This window comes from Eptatretus burgeri, chromosome 4 (assembly GCF_056783735.1).
Source record: "Eptatretus burgeri isolate ZD-2024b chromosome 4, Ebu_testis_v1, whole genome shotgun sequence".
Lineage (NCBI taxonomy): Eukaryota > Metazoa > Chordata > Myxini > Myxiniformes > Myxinidae > Eptatretus > Eptatretus burgeri.
In genome coordinates this window covers 33,752,991-33,772,064 of record NC_140964.1, presented here as the reverse complement: position 1 = coordinate 33,772,064, position 19,074 = coordinate 33,752,991, and the positions used below count along the sequence as shown (strand labels likewise).

At 48.0% G+C, this 19,074-nt stretch overlaps 1 protein-coding gene across 3 annotated transcripts in view; it reads right to left on the bottom strand.

Annotated features, from left to right (window-relative positions):
* Positions 1 to 18,623, bottom strand: part of LOC147027773 (voltage-dependent L-type calcium channel subunit alpha-1D-like) — a 518,308-nt gene extending 499,685 nt beyond the window's left edge. For 2 of the 3 annotated variants that reach the window (XM_085877381.1, XM_085877383.1), the window contains exon 1: positions 17,949 to 18,623. In XM_085877381.1, coding sequence (XP_085733507.1) covers positions 17,949 to 18,090 — 142 coding nt within the window. In that variant the 5' untranslated portion in view covers positions 18,091 to 18,623. The remainder of the gene's footprint in view (positions 1 to 17,948) is intronic. The other variant, XM_085877382.1, reaches the window with a different exon arrangement.
* Positions 18,624 to 19,074: the final 451 nt, after the last annotated feature.

Sequence of the window (19,074 nt, the reverse complement as noted above, 5' to 3'; positions counted from 1 at the left end):
TCCCACGTCATCAGAGACTTAACAATTGTACACCATTAATAGTTATAGTGTTGCAATTAAACATAAAAGATTTGAACAACATGCATTATACAACTATACAATGTATTGTCTCTTGTTCATGAGAAAAGCCTTCACTAGTGCTTCTTTCGCTTCCTGAAGCAGGTTTGTAGACTGCTTTGCCACCATCGACCTTTTGAACACCTCTGGCTATTTCTAATCTGATTGGTTGCATCGCATAGCAGCAGCTCCTTAGGATTTCCTCACCCTTAAGGAAATCCTTACTTGAGGATTTCCTAAGGGTTGTTTATGAAACAGCCTTCAAGGAAATCCTTCGCTAAGGAACCACAGTGTACCTTTATGACAATCTTTCTTTAATAATGAGGGAATTTTATGCAACTGGGCCATTATCTTCAAGTATTGCTCATCCTTATTAGATGTTTCTCTGTACTTGTTGATTGTGCTTCGGATCCCACATCTTGACAATCGAGTAACGTGAGCTATTTCACTGAATGTTTTTCCTTCTTTTGCAGAAACACAATTCTCTGGTGATCTACTGACATTTTATTTTAAGCTGTAAACAGTTGAACCTGATTGATCTGTATTCTGCAGTCAAAAAAGTGGGATTTTTGCTTTTGGATGTGTAAAGAGGAATGCCTGATGTTAACGATGAAGAAGACCTGACATTGAGTCATCATTTAGATTTTATTGGTCAATGTGATTGATTAGCTACAACACTTCATATTATCTGCTCATGTGGACTTTGAGGAGTCATAAGTTTATTTTTTTTAAGATGTTGATCAATGAGAATAAAGGATTGCTAAATGACAGGCTTGGCTTCTTCTCACCCAAACTAGGCTGTATTAATAACAATCATTGTTGATGTCATCGTAGAAAACACGAGTGGAGGCTTTGAGTAAATTGTTGATGCTAATCATATCCATCTATTGTCATGGCTGAGAATGCTCTTTCCCACTGAGTGACTCATTTACTTACTGATATCAATGTTTAGTACTTTCTACATATGTAGGTGAGAAAGCTGGAATTTGGCAAACCGATACAACTCAAAGCCAATATCCCAATAAAATCACAAAGCAGTCAGGAAATGTACATAACCGAAAATATCCACGAATAAAAGTTGGCCGGTGCAGCCTCACTATGGTCAAGGCGGGTCAGGTGACCAAAGACAATGGAGTTTACACTTGAACCATTGCAAGGCAATGCTAAAACGTGTTTCTTATGCCTCTTATTTTACAATATTTACAATAAAATTTACTACAGCTGTAAATTTAAATACAGAGCTCATTCTTATCACTAATTCTTGATTTACTTGAGTGACATAGCTGCATGTAAGAATGCAAGCACAATCCACATCATCAAATATATAAAGATTACATTTATTATGTATGCCTGTAAAGTGCACCCGATAATTTACTTGCAGTTTGCAAAACATGCTCCAATAGTTATGGCAATGCACACAAGCACATGCACAAGGATCGTTCAGAGGGCTGTCTAACGTGGATATGATTCACAATCCAGCGACAAACACCTGCCGTGGTGTTTTGCATGCAGGGTGATTCATGAAAGAGTGTGCTGTACCCATCGGATGGACGGTTGACCTGTCTCCCCATAGTGGCTTTTGTTGGATGTTAAACATCCAATGGTGTCATTCACGAAGAGAAAGTAAGTTATCCTCGGCACCCTGAACAGATTACAAATCCCTGCCACTTTCAGGTGAACCTCATACCTGTCCAGCCAGCTTAGTTAACAGCCTTCTATGTAGGATCTTATCAAATGCCTTCTGAAAGTCTCGACATACTACATCCACAAGTGCACTTTCCTCATCCACCAAATCAGAAACTGCATCATAGAACACTAATAAGTACATTAAACATGACATCCCTTCAGTAAATTTGTGCTGACTGCTATCAGTTGGATTAAACTTAAGGCCCGGTCACACCTTGACGTTTTAGCCAGCGATGGCAACGTATTAAAATGTATCTAAAACGCTGGCTTACGTTGAACTTTTGATGTTTTTTTTTAAAGATTCGGACGGATTCATAGCGACTTGGTCTTATGTATAACGCATTGGTAACGGACACAGAACGTTTCGTTGTGTTATAGATAACTTATACCAACGAATGCTGAACCTGTTGTCGGCCTACACAACCGATGCCAACCGATAGTCTAACTTAGGCATAGCGCGTTGCACGCATCGCCGACGATGTCGTGACGTAGCCTATTAAAAGGCTGACGCACAACGATTCGAATCATAACTGCCGTAGAAATGGAAGTATCAACATCGCGGTCACACCTTGGCGATCTTGCCAGCGTATGCCGACCTAAGAAAAATGTGTCTAGAACGTTGGGGCACGTCAAATACGGTATGAGTAAGTTTGGTATACGTGAGTACAACGCTAAAGTACGCTATCATACGTCGTAGTAAGTAGAGTACGTCAAGAAATTTTAAACATGTTCAAAATTTTACGACGTACTCGGCGTATGACACATGTTCCGCATGCGATGGGGATAAGTTTTACACACGATATGTGGACGCTTACACACGTCCACAAAGGCTACTAATAAGCTACTCATAAGTCGAAACACGTCGCGGTAATGTCTTTTTTACGCGAAACTTATTTCTAACTTATGTTTGATGTGCTTTGAACCAATTCTTTACGTAGTCCCAACACACATCGATATATGGAGACGTATTCCAATGACGTCTTCCGGTCGACAAAAAAAAAATAAATGAACGTGTTTCTAGCTTACAACTGCCATATAAAGACATGTTCCCAGCGGTTTTGGGAATTGGTATATAAAAATGCTGCTCATAAAAGGGGAACCCAACAGTGTTTTCGAGTCCTTTTTGAGTCGATGTCCATGTCAGCAGTAACAGTATCAGTATTAGTATTAGTAGTAGTTTGTTCATGTTGGCAGTAGTAGGTGAGTGTGAGGGGGAGGGTGTGGGTTATGATGGATCGTCCTTGCGTTTAACGATTTAAATGATAAACTCAACGATTTAAATGGCTGCATCTCCACTATTGAAAGTAGACGCTTGCGCTCAACAATTGGATTTTTTTACACTCAACGACTTTTAAACGGTACCACTCAGCTATTTTCATTGTTTACAATGAACGATTTAAATTGCTGTCACTCGCCTTTGTTTTTTGACGCTGGCGCTCGGAAATTTTAATCGTTTCTATTGAACGTGCTAAATCGCTCAAACTCCACTATTGAAAGTAGATGCTTGCGCTCAACAATTCGATTTTTTTTTTACACTCAACGACTTTTGAACGGTACCACTCAACTATTTTCATTGTTTACAATGAACGATTTACATTGCTGTCACTCGCCTTTGTTTTTTGCCGCTGGGGTTTGGAAAATTGAAGCGTTTTTTCTGAACGTGTTAAAACGCTCAAACTTGACTATTTTAAATAGACGCTGCCGATGGACAATTGGAATCATAGCCAAGCTAGACATCGAAGTGTGAACATCCTCGTCATGCCGAAGAAAAGTTTGAAGAATGCTGCAAATAAGTGTCCTGGCCGTGGCCGCGGACGCTGACGCAAGGACGATCCATTATACCGACGTCTTTCAGCCTATGAGTAACTTAAAAGTAACGTCTGTCGATGTGTGGCAACGATCGCGTAACGTGCCAACAACACGTTAATCATAGGTTAGAAATAAGTTTCGGGTACGCTAAACATTACCTCGGCGTGTCTCAACTTATGATTAACTTACAAGTCGCATGTGTTGACGTCTGTCAACGATCGCAGACCGTGCATACACGAAGCACTCGTGCATACAACTTGTGGCCAGCGTAGCGGAACGTGTGAGTCATACGCCGGCATACGTCGTGAAATTTCAAGCATGAAAAAATTTGAGGACAACCGAAAAGTACAACGTTTAAAGCCAACGTACAACGACGTATGGCAGTGTTTTTCAGCGTGCTCTCAATGTTATCAAAACTTACCCATAACGTATTCAACGTGTGCCAGCGTTTTAGAAAAAAAATTCAAAAATCGGCATACGTTGGCTAAAACGTCAAGGTGTGACCGGGCCTTTACATCAAAATAAATTACCCATTTGATCCCTAAATAATCTCACCAACATCTTCCCAAATTCTTCTCTGGGTCCATTATTAAAAATGAGCAAATACAACCAGTTGCTTCGCTGACGGTAATACTAAAGTGGGGAGGGAGAAAAAGAGGGGTGGGAGAGGGAAAGAGGAGTGGGGGAGAGAGAAGAGGTGGGGGAAAGGAAGACAGTGTGAGGTGAGAGGAAGGGAAGGCAGGAATGTGGTGGAGTGTTAATTACGATTCATACTGTCTCATCAAAATGATTACGCACAGAAATAACAGTGAAGATGGAAACAAAACAATGTCTGAAATCCATTTTGTACCGGTCAAACTACAAACACGGCCCAGAGACAAAGTCCCATCCGGAGACAAACTCCTGTCTGGATCAGTCTGGAAATAAACTTCTGTCCAGACATAAATACCACCCAGACGCGTCTGGAGCCAAGCTGTCCGGAGACAGCCACCGCCCGGAAGGGAAGGAAGACAGGCACCGCCCGGTGGGGTCCGGAGACAGGCAGCGCCCGGACGGGTCTGGAGACAGGCAGCGCCCTGACACGCCCGGAGACAAACACCGCCCGGACGCGCCGGCGACAAACACCGCACGGACGCATCCGGAGACAAACACCGCCCTGAAGCGTCCGGAGACAAACACCGCCCGGCCGCCTCCGGAGACAGGCACCGCCCCGACACGTCCGGAGAACAACACCGCCCGGACGCGTCCGCAGACAAACACACCGTCCGGACGCCTCCGGAGACAAACACCGCCCGGACGCGTCCGGAGACCAACACCGCCCGAACCCGTCCGGAGACCAACACCGCCCGGACCCGTCCGGAGACCAACACCGCCCGGACCCGTCCGGAGACCAACAACGCCCGGACCCGTCCGGAGACCAACACCGCCCGGACCCGTCCGGAGACCAACACCGCCCGGACCCGTCCGGAGACCAACACCGCCCGGACCCGTCCGGAGACCAACACCGCCCGGACCCGTCCGGAGACCAACACCGCCCGGACCCGTCCGGAGACCAACACCGCCCGGACCCGTCCGGAGACCAACACCGCCCGGACCCGTCCGGAGACCAACACCGCCCGGACCCGTCCGGAGACCAACACCGCCCGGACCCGTCCGGAGACCAACACCGCCCGGACCCGTCCGGAGACCAACACCGCCCGGACCCGTCCGGAGACCAACACCGCCCGGACCCGTCCGGAGACCAACACCGCCCGGACGCGCCCGGAGACAAACACCGCCCGGACGCGCCCGGAGACAAACACCGCCCGGACACGCCCGGAGACAAACACCGCCCGGACGCGCCCGGAGACAAACACCGCCCGGACGCGCCCGGAGACAAACACCGCCCGGACGCGCCCGGAGACAAACACCGCCCGGACGCGCCCGGAGACAAACACCGCCCGGACCCGTCCGGAGACCAACACCGCCCGGACGCGCCCGGAGACAAACACCGCCCGGACGCGTCTGGAGACAAACACCGCCCGGACGCGCCCGGAGACAAACAGTGCCCGGACGCGCCCGGAGACAAACAGTGCCCGGACGCGCCCGGAGACGAACAGTGCCCGGACGCGCCCGGAGATAAACACCGCCCAGACGTGCCCGGAGACAAACACTGCCCGGCGACGAACCACGAAGCACTCGCTCAGGGTGCCGGAGCACGAAGCAATCGCTCAGGGTGACGGAGCACGAAGCACAAACCACTCGCTCAGGGTGGCGGAGCACGAAGCACAAACCACTCCCTCAGGGTGACGGAGCACGAAGCACAAACCACTCGCTCAGGGTGGCGGAGCACGAAGCACAAACCACTCCCTCAGGGTGACGGAGCACGAAGCACAAACCACTCGCTCAGGGTGGCGGAGCACGAAGCACAAACCACTCGCTCAGGGTGGCGGAGCACGAAGCACAAACCACTCCCTCAGGGTGACGGAGCACGAAGCACAAACCACTCGCTCAGGGTGACGGAGCACGAAGCACAAACCACTCGCTCAGGGTGACGGAGCACGAAGCACAAACCACTCGCTCAGGGTGGCGGAGCACGAAGCACAAACCACTCGCTCAGGGTGACGGAGCACGAAGCACAAACCACTCGCTCAGGGTGGCGGAGCACGAAGCACAAACCACTCCCTCAGGGTGACGGAGCACGAAGCACTCGCTCAGGGTGACGGAGCACGAAGCACTCGCTCAGGGTGACGGAGCACGAAGCACTCGCTCAGGGTGACGGAGCACGAAGCACTCGCTCAGGGTGACGGAGCACGAAGCACTCGCTCAGGGTGACGGAGCACGAAGCACTCGCTCAGGGTGACGGAGCACGAAGCACTCGCTCAGGGTGACGGAGCACGAAGCACCCGCTCAGGGTGACGGAGCACGAAGCACCCGCTCAGGGTGACGGAGCACGAAGCACCCGCTCAGGGTGACGGAGCACGAAGCACCCGCTCAGGGTGACGGAGCACGAAGCACCCGCTCAGGGTGACGGAGCACGAAGCACCCGCTCAGGGTGACGGAGCACGAAGCACCCGCTCAGGGTGACGGAGCACGAAGCACCCGCTCAGGGTGACGGAGCACGAAGCACCCGCTCAGGGTGACGGAGCACGAAGCACTCGCTCAGGGTGACGGAGCACGAAGCACTCGCTCAGGGTGACGGAGCACGAAGCACTCGCTCAGGGTGACGGAGCACGAAGCACTCGCTCAGGGTGACGGAGCACGAAGCACTCGCTCAGGGTGACGGAGCACAGAGCACTCGCTCAGGGTGACAGAGCACGGCACTCGCTCAGGGTGACGGAGCACGAAGCACTCGCTCAGGGTGACGGAGCACGAAGCCACTCGCTCAGGGTGACGGAGCACGGCACTCGCTCAGGGTGACGGAGCACGAAGCACTCGCTCAGGGTGACGGAGCACGGCACTTCGCTCAGGGTGACGGAGCACGGCACTTCGCTCAGGGTGACGGAGCACGAAGCACTCGCTCAGGGTGACGGAGCACGAAGCACTCGCTCAGGGTGACGGAGCACGGCACTTCGCTCAGGGTGACGGAGCACGAAGCACTTCGCTCAGGGTGACGGAGCACGGCACTTCGCTCAGGGTGACGGAGCACGAAGCACTTCGCTCAGGGTGACGGAGCACGGCACTCGCTCAGGGTGACGGAGCACGGCACTCGCTCAGGGTGACGGAGCACGAAGCACTCGCTCAGGGTGACGGAGCACGAACCACTTCGCTCAGGGTGACGGAGCACGAAGCACTCGCTCAGGGTGACGGAGCACGAAGCACTTCGCTCAGGGTGACGGAGCACGAAGCACTCGCTCAGGGTGACGGAGCACGAAGCACTCGCTCAGGGTGACGGAGCACGAAGCACTCGCTCAGGGTGACGGAGCACGAACCACTCGCTCAGGGTGACGGAGCACGAACCACTCGCTCAGGGTGACGGAGCACGAAGCACTCGCTCAGGGTGACGGAGCACGAAGCACTCGCTCAGGGTGACGGAGCACGAAGCACTCGCTCAGGGTGACGGAGCACGAAGCACTCGCTCAGGGTGACGGAGCACGAACCACTCGCTCAGGGTGACGGAGCACGAACCACTCGCTCAGGGTGACGGAGCACGAACCACTCGCTCAGGGTGACGGAGCACGAACCACTCGCTCAGGGTGACGGAGCACGAACCACTCGCTCAGGGTGACGGAGCACGAACCACTCGCTCAGGGTGACGGAGCACGAACCACTCGCTCAGGGTGACGGAGCACGAACCACTCGCTCAGGGTGACGGAGCACGAACCACTCGCTCAGGGTGACGGAGCACGAACCACTCGCTCAGGGTGACGGAGCACGAACCACTCACTCTGAATGATGTGGTGCGGCAATTGCATCCACAGTGAGTGAACGATTCACTCAGAATGATGTAGCGCAGTACCCCTATTGACAATGGGTGCTCATCAAGTGGCTTAAGCTGTTACCTGCTTGTCTTTGCACGTGTCACGTGGTGCATTACTTCGCGGTCTGCACGAACATTATAACTTTATTTTAAAACATCCGTTTTTGACCAGATTTGCTTTGATTCCCTGTAGAGCACCTTGTGAAACTTCCGAAAATATAGACACAGATATGACAGACGCTATGGATGGGCAGTCCCTCTGAGGGACAGGTTGTTTGTTCGAGCAGTGAATGCATTAAAGCATATAGCTCAATGAAGCTGGTTAATTCTGATACTTTCCTTAATTTTTTTGTTTACTCAATATAATTCTCCAAACAGCAGCAAAAGATACGTTTAATGAATTGAAAATTTAACATTTTAATGTGTATCTATGAAAAAGGAGGGAACATAGCCTTGCTTGCTTAAAGTAAATAAGTATATTGGCTTAATTATAAGTCTTTATTTCTTTAAATGATCAGATTTCCAGGAAAATCCGGAAATTGCTCCAAACTCCTAATTTGAAAACGATAGCACTTCCAAAACGATGTATGCAGCGATTCGTAGCTAAGATGAACAGACATTCGATAATACGAGTGAGGAAAGTGAAAAAAAAAACTTTATCATTAAGAAATCATTGTGGCCTGTTCCACGTCAAGGTATGATTGAGCAGGCCAAAAAACATGGCAGCTTCAGACCTCAGCGAGGTTACCCAGGAAATGCTTTAAGACCACAGAGAGTGAGGTGGCCGTGGATCACCTGATGAAGGATATAATTAAATAACGCTGTTAATTATCTTCAAAACGAGTGTTTCAATTAACCCAAACAACGAATTTTCACTCTTGCACTTCCTTGAAGTTTTCTTAGTGTGCATGCAAAGTTTCAGGCTGCGAGGTTTTATGGCTTTGGAGTTATGGAGGAGTCACACCGACACACTGACACAACCTTTTATTAGGATAGATGGTGTTACCTTTGCTACTTTGCAATCCTCTAGCACTTTTCCAACTCCAATGAGCTATTCAAGATATTAGTTAACATCAGGCTTATCTGCTTGGTTCACATTGCCCTTATCTGCTCTGGCACCTACTTCAATACTCTTGGATGCATGTTATCTAGCCCTGGAGCATTACCTTTTCTTAGTTTTCCCAGCTGTTTCTTTACACTTCCTCTACTCCTAACTGGAACTCTGCAACTTGATGGAGTACTGCTCTCTCCCTCACATATTGCTCAGCTTCACACCATGGAGACTGAGACCTTTAAGATTATTGGAATCTCCCACAATGGAGCTGAGCCTGTTGGCTTATCACTTCGCCATCACAGACAGCTCGGTAGTCTCTCTGTGTTCTACCTTATCCTTTCTGGTTTTGCACCCTCTGCTTTTTCCGTGCCCCCCCCCCCCAGGCTTCTGCAGGGCACACATGGGTCCACCATCAAACCCGTTTATGGCGAAACTCCTGAAATCCAGGATCACTGCTCACCTCCACTCATTCATTCTTCTTCTCCCCCCCCCCGCCCCCCGCCTGTGCAACCAACTTCCACATTCTCTTCAATCTCATTCTTCCCTCCAGATCTTAATGAGAGCTGTTCTCCACCCTCTCAGATTGTCACCAATCCAACACCATAATCTTTTCTACCCTCGTTAACTGCCTCAGCCCCCAAATCACTCCAATCCCTCCTCCTTCCAAATTTCCAGCTTTCCTTCCTTGGAGTTTCCTTCTGTATATTTATGTCCACCCTATGCATCCTCTCATGCCCCTCATTCCCCTTTGCACCAAATGTTTGTCCAAATCTGCCTCTAACTTGGCCTTCAACTCTGAGGTTGGTGTTTTCCTGTCTCATCTTCTGCTTTTGTCCTGTTGTGTCCTTATCTGCTGAGTGTACTTGTACTACCTTTCTACGAACCTTGACGAGGGATACAAAAAAACCCCCAAAAACCTCTAAAATCCTGTCCTCACCTCCTAGATATGTTCTTTCAGCTATTGGTACTTCCCATCACTTAACCTGGTTGCCCACGGCAGGGAAAATTGATCATGCTTATTTTTCCACCAATGCAGACTCACTCAAGTCTTTAGAAGGGCGATTTTGCCATTCTTCATTCAATAACTGATGTGTTAATCCATGCAATGTGCAATGGTGCCCAAAGCAACTTTATGGATGAGTGATGAGGTTCTACAAGGGCTCTCTGTGTGCTTGTCAGAAAAATGAACATTGTCAGTGTCATGACTTTACCATATGCAAGTATCTCATTCTATCAATTACATTTTCATTACTTCAGCCAAATATGTAAACATGAATTGAACAGTTCAGATTGCATCAGGTGCCATTACTTGAAATTTAATTTGGGTGTCAAGCTCCCAGAACTCCACAGGAATGGCTTTGCGCCTTCGCTATAAAACTCTGTAAATGCTCCCCCCTCCCCATCTCGCTGCCTTTTCCACCGCATGCCCATCCCCCGCCTCCACAACCCTGTAACATGAGATCTGTCCTGTGTATTGCAGACCTGCTTTGTAACCAGGCAACGGCCATGACAAAATTTATTTTTTCCCTCATGATAAGAACCTAACTTGAAAGAATTTGTCATGGTACAATTTCCGTTTTCAATTTCTATTAAAAAAAAAAAAAACTTAGTTGTTTGTCAATTAATTGTTTGAAAGTCATCCAAGACAAATCTGACCTCTTGCTAGCACAAAGGCCCCTCTAAAAATTGTGATTGTGGGTAAGGATATCATTGGTGGCCTAAACTGAAAATATTTACAGTAATCCAAGACAATGGTGGTGTTTATATGTTTAAAAGAGAATTGTACAACAGAATTTCCAAGAGTCTAGCAAGTTTTCAGGATGAATTGGCCCTTTTTAGCGTCTCGATATAATAGAATGGTGGAACTGGTGATGCAACAATGATCAGTTATAATCAATTTGTTGTGTTGAAAACCGATTGATGTAACCTCAATTATCTTGGCAATAAAAGCTTTACGATACATTTACAGGCCAAGTGAAAGTCTTGCAAACTAATCCACTTGAAATAGTCAATACAGTAAGTAGTAAAAAGTTGCTAACAAGCTTCACATAATGTTTGACCGAACCATTGAGTTTGCAGCCGATACTCGAGCACAAAGTTAGTTTTCAGCAGAATTATTTATTTAAACATCCTTTAGAAACCGATAAATGACAGGTTGCGAGCAATGCGTTAAATAACTATTTGGAAGGAAATGTTAGCTTGGTTTTGAATCCCACACCTGCTATAAACTATCATCCTTGTATTTCACAGGTAGGGTGAGGCATCATTGTGTGTGTGTGTGTGTGTGTGTCCCTCAGTTGGATGCCATCTGCAAGCATTATTTGTTGGACATTAAAGATCTCACGATGCCCTTCGCAAAGAGTAGGGGCGACTATCACTGGCACCATTAACAAATTCCAAATTCCTGCTTTAACTGACTGTTGAATACTAGGCCAGGCCAACTGGTTTGTGAAAGGCTTGGGCCTGATTTTCCCAGCCAATCGCAAGGGGGTGAGAAAACACACACACGCACGCACGCACGCACGCACGCACGCACGCACGCACGCACGCACGCACGCACGCACGCACACACACACACACACACACACACACACATTTGAAGTGATGCCATTTAGACCATCGCATGGTCTCTTTATTCTCTAAATATTTATGTTCATGAACTGTACTCAACGTTTCCCTCCATGTTGGCGCCTCCTGGCGGTCTCAGGATTTGCACATCCACAATGTTTTTGGAAGAATGATTCTTTGAGTAAATGTTACGAGATATGTGCTAACCTCCGTGGGAATGAAGGTGGTGACATTTTGGCCGCGATCCATTCTTACTTGCTCTCTTGCTTTGAAGAAGTGCTCATGCTGGAAATGTGGCTTCCCTTTCTTTCCCATAGCACAGCTACCATACTTTTCTCAACACTTGCTTGAGAAAATATATTTTCCTGATTTTTGCCACTGATGCTACCAACTCTCATCCTTATGAAGACTGGTTTTCCATTGTGACATCTTAGGATGTCTTGTTGGACAAATACAACAGGGTGACCCCACATAATGATGCTGAGGTTTTTCCTTTCTTTACAAGTTGCTAGGCAATGATTGTTAATGCAATATAATGGCATCTTGTAGGAAGGGAGGGTCATTGTATGGTGCAGTTTCTTGACATAATGACTGAAGGTCGTCGATTTGTGGAACAAATGAGTTGGATAGTTTTAAAGCCACACTTGGCAACGACTTTATAACATTGTGGAATGAGAGCTTAAACTTAGGTACACAAATGGTTCATACAGGATGATGCAATTCCCCAGACAGAGTTGTCCTTGACTTGACATTCTCCATGAAACATTTGAAGATTGCATCAGTTTCGAGACTGGAACTATCATGGAAAGACGTGGCTCACTCGTAGCCCTGACATGAATCCATGCAAATTATTTCCTATCGAGACATTTGAAGGTCAAATACTCCCAGGGAGCAAAGGGTGAAAGTTTTGGAATTGTGCAACTCCATCCAAGAGGAATTGTACATCACAGAGTTTTGAAAATAATTTAATGCATCGGTTGGAGGTGGTTCAATGAGGCAAAACAGTGGCCACATTGAATCTGTTCACCATGGAAATACTGTTCACTGTTCAAGTTATCGCGCTCGCATCCAAAAGGAAATTTCGACATAGGAGGAGGCTAATAGGTACATCTTGCCTGAGCCATACATCTCACCCTAACCCTCAAATGATACAGGCACCAGCACCCTCCAACGGCACCAGCACTTAATCCATCATTATTTAATACACATCGAAACTTCCCAGTCAGGTTTGTAAATGTTTCATTATTTTATGAGCCAACAGAAGCACCTTTGTTGAGCTCAGGATTCTCAGCCAAAAGTTGAATGAGATGAAACGGAACTACACACAAATCAATGAATACTTTGCCAACTCGTTTGAAAAAAGAAACAAGAAAAAAAATCTTGGGAACTCGCAGGAAATATTGGGGTTTAAAAACGTTTGAACAGCACGACTTAAAATGAAAAAAAAATTAAAAAAATAATAAAATACTTTTTCGCAGATTCCCACAGTCGGAGGGCCGGAGTCTCTGCCTTTTCGCACGCACACTATTTCTGGAAGGAAGGCAGAGCGGAAAGCCGATTGTTGATCCTACAGAAGGGAATGCCATGCTCGTTGCTTCCGGAGAAAACAACAACAAGGAAGAGTGCAAATTGCTGTTTCTTTACATTCTCCCATTAACATTTCTTTATAAACCACGATTGCTGATGCTCCTCCTATTAGGAGTAACAGGAGTCTCCTAGTGAAAATATGACATTGAGCTTTCATCACCTGAACATTGATAAAGGTGTTCTAACTGTTGTGGGAAGCAGAGTGGAGTTGATGTTTCTGGAGTTAAAAAAAACAACAACCTTCATTGCAGCAAAAAAATATCAAACAAGAGAGTGAATCGTTTTGCAATACATGTCCCCTAACAGTGTGATATTTCCCAAGTACAAAAAAAGACATAACTGTGAAAAATTGACGAAACACCCTGAAACTCAAACTTGTTGTGTAACTTATTAGCTCGCCTGTTCGAAGAACAGAGAGCTATAGTGATACCCCCGGCGTGAGCGTCAGCGTCAGTGTGAGCATGAAAATGTTAAAGTTTTTGGTGCAAGTTATTTAGAAGCTTGCCATTCATTTAATATGTGGACTAGGATGCTGATATTTGGCATGGAGGTTCCTTTGGGGTATATAATTATTGATGTAGTGAAGTTGAAATTAAAAAAATAATTTCAAATGTTTTAAACTTAACTTTTTTGTAGCACATCAACGTTATTTCCTTTCTAATGTTTTTATCTACCACACTATTTTTTACTGATTACAATATACAAATGCATATATTGCTTTACAATTATTTGGATGAGACTTCACTGCAATGCTTTATAAAAAATATTATTAGACTAGTCTTTTAAAAACGATAAATGTATAAACAGGCGAGCATTGGGTGGCTTTGACACCAACTCTCTGGTTTTAATAAAGCCATGCACCAAGTTGCAATTGAATATGTTAAAGGATATGGTGAAAGTCTGAAAAACCCCAGATGGGACGGACGGACGGACAGACAGATCTGGAGAGAAAACCTGAAGTCCCCTGCAGTGAAACGATTGGGGACTAATAAACTAAACGACAGAGAATACTCTCCGAATTTTCAGTCTGTAAATAGTGCTTTATGCCTTTCTGTAACAAAAGAGAAAAGTATCAAACTAAAAGAAATATCTGATTTAACTAAAACTGCCTTTTGGTTCAGTGCCAGCAGGGAGCTCTGCATTGTGGAGCATGATGTTCTTTTTTTGGTCAGTTGTCCCACCTGCAACTTGTACCTTAAGACACCGTGGTATATTTCACAAGTGGATAGGCCTTTGGATTGGTAATGTGGCCAGAAAGAGAGAGCTGCTACAACTACGACGACCATACCTACTACTACTACCACGACCACCACATCTTTGACAGCCCAAACTATTCCCACCTTGCTGTGGGGTCGGCTGGGGATCTTTTTCAATCCAAGTCTTTTACGAACCGGCTGAACTGGTTTGACGGAAGGTTATTTTGGCAGGAATTTGTACTTTGCTCAGGCTGCCGGCGATAAACCGCCTACTCTTTGGAAAAGACACCATGGGATCTCAACATCCAATAACGACCAGTGCTGGCAGATGGGGCCTCCAGCTTAATGTCCTTTGATGGATGCTACACATATTGATGCATTGTCCTGCATGCAAAACACCAGGATGGCAGCTTATAGCTGGGCCAAGATTCTAACCTAGGCTAGAGAACTCAGAGGCGAGTGCTTGTACCTCTTTGCTATACTTCAGGCTCAGAGAAATGCAGAGGTTCCGTGCTCGATTTGTCTCGTTCTCTGTGTATTCAGCTAAACAACATGCATCTCAGCTATTCCCAGGCTCCACACGTTGGAGTCCCTTGGGTACAGAAAAGCCTCTATTGTACGTTTCAATGCCAGGAACCAGGTGTTGAGGGCGCGGCCGGTTCTTGACTCATACAAATTATTTGCTGCACGTTGAGTGAGGCTGGAAGCCAGCATGGCTGCAAGGATGAAGCCCTCTCGGTGTTTTTTTCAGAGATGCCACAACTTTGCTCACGAAGCCCAAATTACCTGTAAGCGACTTGTTGGTATAAGCATATGCGAACCTACAGGATCATTACTTTTCCATTTAGGGTCTTTCTTTTCCCTCATTGTGGGGGACCACGTTGCTTTGCAATTGGGTTTTCCCCCCAAAACCTGTAATTAGCTCACTTAGTCGCTCAAGGCAGAGGGGCACGTGGGTGCGAAAAAAACACCCGACCATGAGCAATGCATGAATCGTTACTGTGAGCAGCGCATGGGTTATTAGACCATGCATGCAAAGCACAGCGAGACGATACATACATGGTGCATGGAGACGATACATACATGGTGCAGGGAGGCGATACATACACGGTGCATGGAGACGATACATACACGGTGCATGGAGACGATACATACATGGTGCATGGAGACGATACATACACGGTGCATGGAGACGATACATACATGGTGCATGGAGACGATACATACATGGTGCATGGAGACGATACATACATGGTGCATGGAGGCGATACATACATGGTGCAGGGAGGCGATACATACATGGTGCATGGAGGCGATACATACATGGTGCAGGGAGGCGATACATACATGGTGCAGGGAGGCGATACATACATGGTGCAGGGAGGCGATACATACATGGTGCAGGGAGGCGATACATACATGGTGCAGGGAGGCGATACATACATGGTGCAGGGAGACGATACATACACGGTGCATGGAGACGATACATACACGGTGCAGGGAGGACATACATACATGGTGCAGGGAGGCGATACATACATGGTGCATGGAGACGATACATACACGGTGCATGGAGATGATGCATACACGGTGCAGGGAGGCAATACATACATGGTGCAGGGAGGCAATACATACACGGTGCAGGGAGGAGATACATACACGGTGCAGGGAGGAGATACATACATGGTGCAGGGAGGCGATACATACACGGTGCATGGAGACGATACATACATGGTGCAGGGAGGCGATACATACATGGTGCATGGAGACGATACATACACGGTGCATGGAGATGATACTTACACGGTGCATGGAGATGATACATACATGGAGAGGATACATACATGGTGCATGGAGATGATACCCGTATGGTGCAGGGAGACGATACATACATGTTGCATGGAGACGATACATACACGGTGCATGGAGACGATACATACACGGTGCATGGAGACGATACATACACGGTGCATGGAGACGATACATACACGGTGCATGGAGATGATACATGCATGGTGCATGGAGATGATATATGCATGGTGCATGGAGATGATACCCGTATGGTGCAGGGAGACGATACATACATGTTGCATGGAGACGATACATACATGGTGCATGGAGATGATACCCGCATGGTGCAGGGAGACGATACACGCATGGTGCAGGGAGATGATACACGCATGGTGCAGGGAGACGATACACGCATGGTGCAGGGAGACGATACACGCATGGTGCAGGGAGACGATACACGCATGGTGCATGGAGACGATACACGCATGGTGCAGGGAGACGATACACGCATGGTACAAGGAGACGATACAAGCATGGTGCAAGAAGACGATACACGCATGGTACAGGGAGACGATACACACATGGTGCAGGGAGACGATACATACATGGTGCATGGAGACGATACACGCATGGTGCATGGAGACGATACACGCATGGTGCATGGAGACGATACACGCATGGTGCAGGGAGACGATACACGCATGGTGCAGGGAGACGATACACGCATGGTGCATGGAGACGATACACGCATGGTGCATGGAGACGATACACGCATGGTGCAGGGAGACGATACACGCATGGTGCAGGGAGACGATACACGCATGGTACAAGGAGACGATACACGCATGGTGCAGGGAGACGATACACACATGGTGCAGGGAGACGATACACACATGGTGCATGGAGACGATACACACATGGTGCATGGAGAGGATACATACATGGTGCATGGAGATGATACCCGCATGGTGCAGGGAGATGATACATGGATGGTGCATGGAGACGATACACACATGGTGCATGGAGAGGATACACACATGGTGCATGGAGACGATACACACATGGTGCATGGAGACGATACACACATGGTGCATGGAGACGATACACACATGGTGCATGGAGACGATACACACATGGTGCATGGAGACGATACACACATGGTGCATGGAGAGGATACACACATGGTGCATGGAGACGATACACACATGGTGCATGGAGACGATACACACATGGTAAAGGGAGACGATACATGCATGGTGCATGGAGACGATACACACATGGTGCATAGAGACGATACATACATGGTGCATGGAGACGATACATGTCTGATGCGGTTCGACAATACATGTCAAGCTCGGCTAGGTGATACATGCATGATGGCATGGTTAGACGATACATGGATGGCCCAGGAGACAATATACACACATGATGATGCAGTTGGATGATACATGCAAGGTGCAGTTAATGCACTCCCTGTACTATCGAGATAAAGAGCAAGCATCGAGAAACCACATACAAATGGTGTTGCAATCCACTTTCACGTGCAAACCGCGGAAAACCGATAAGACGTAGCGATCACGTCGCTTCGTAAATGGTCTGTTCGACACTTTGATTGGGAAAACATTCGGTGTTGACGCAAGAGCGCGAGACGTGTCGCCGCCGCCGTTAATCGGCTCAATTAACGCGCCAAGAAACTCGTTCCCAATTATTCATCGTGCATCTGGCGCAGCACAACAAAGACTTGCTCAGTTTGCCACCATGACGTCACAGACAGTGCCACACACACGCCTGACCGCCTTACCTGCGCCGAGGCTCACGGGCGGCACCCTCGGAGAGGCGACGCTCACCACCTTCCCACGGTACCTGCCGTCAAGGCGGTCTGCGCGCCCTCCCAAGCGGCGACTCTTGAACTTTCCCACGATCTCCAAGAACGGATTGGCCATTCCCGCAGCTCTGTGATCGAGGCGATGCGACGGATGATGAAAATCGGATGAACAGGACGCGGCGCACACCGGCTCGAGGCCCTCTGGTCGCGGAGGAATCGGTCCCAAGGGCTAGCTCGGGTCAGGACCGAGATTTAAAAATGATCTCCTTGTCGTGGATATCTCGATTCACCGTCAGGTCGGCAAAAACATGCCCAGAAAGGCAGTATCGATGAGTTCTTTAGGGGGGGGGTTAGATCACAAATCCCTCCAGGATGACTTCCCGATATTAGAGATCCGGATCAAGGTGTTGCTTCTCTCAAAGCGAAAACAGTTGCGCAATGATGTGTGTCGAGCGCGGCACAGGTGGCGGGAATATCAGAGCGATCCACACGGCGTCACTTCCTCCGGGCCTTAGTGGTGAATTGCTCGTCCCGAGCCGGTTGCTCGGTATCTCACCGGTGACCTCAGGAGCTGAGCTGAGCTACTCTTGCGAACGCGGCTAGTGGGCGGCGTGGGTAGTGCTGGCAGCGGCTCCTGGATTCTGGGCGAGGAGCACGAGGGGTGCGTCTGACTTGGCAGAGGCAAAGTGTGCAAGAATAGGATAACCGGCTTACCAGCTCATCCGCTTTATATCCAATAAGGCGCTTTTGGGTACTTTAGTGCAAATGATCTTTTTTTTCTCATTTTCGAAGACCCGATGGATGCTGGATCAGTTTATCGCATCGTTGTGTATATTACGCACCGGCGACGTTGCTAAACGGCGACAGCTGGACGCGAAGCTCGCAAGATGCAACACGTCAATTGATGGGACCCACGTAATTTCACACTCCGTCCCAAAATCCTCTCTTTTTTTTACCCTCTTTAAACCCCGAAAGGAAATCCAAACACGTACGGTCTTCATGTCACATCGTGCGAAGCACCCTCGAGTCGTGCAGCCTTTGGATGTATCCACAACAGTAAGGCATTGTGCTCAAGTTTGCAAGATGATTCATTGATCCATCC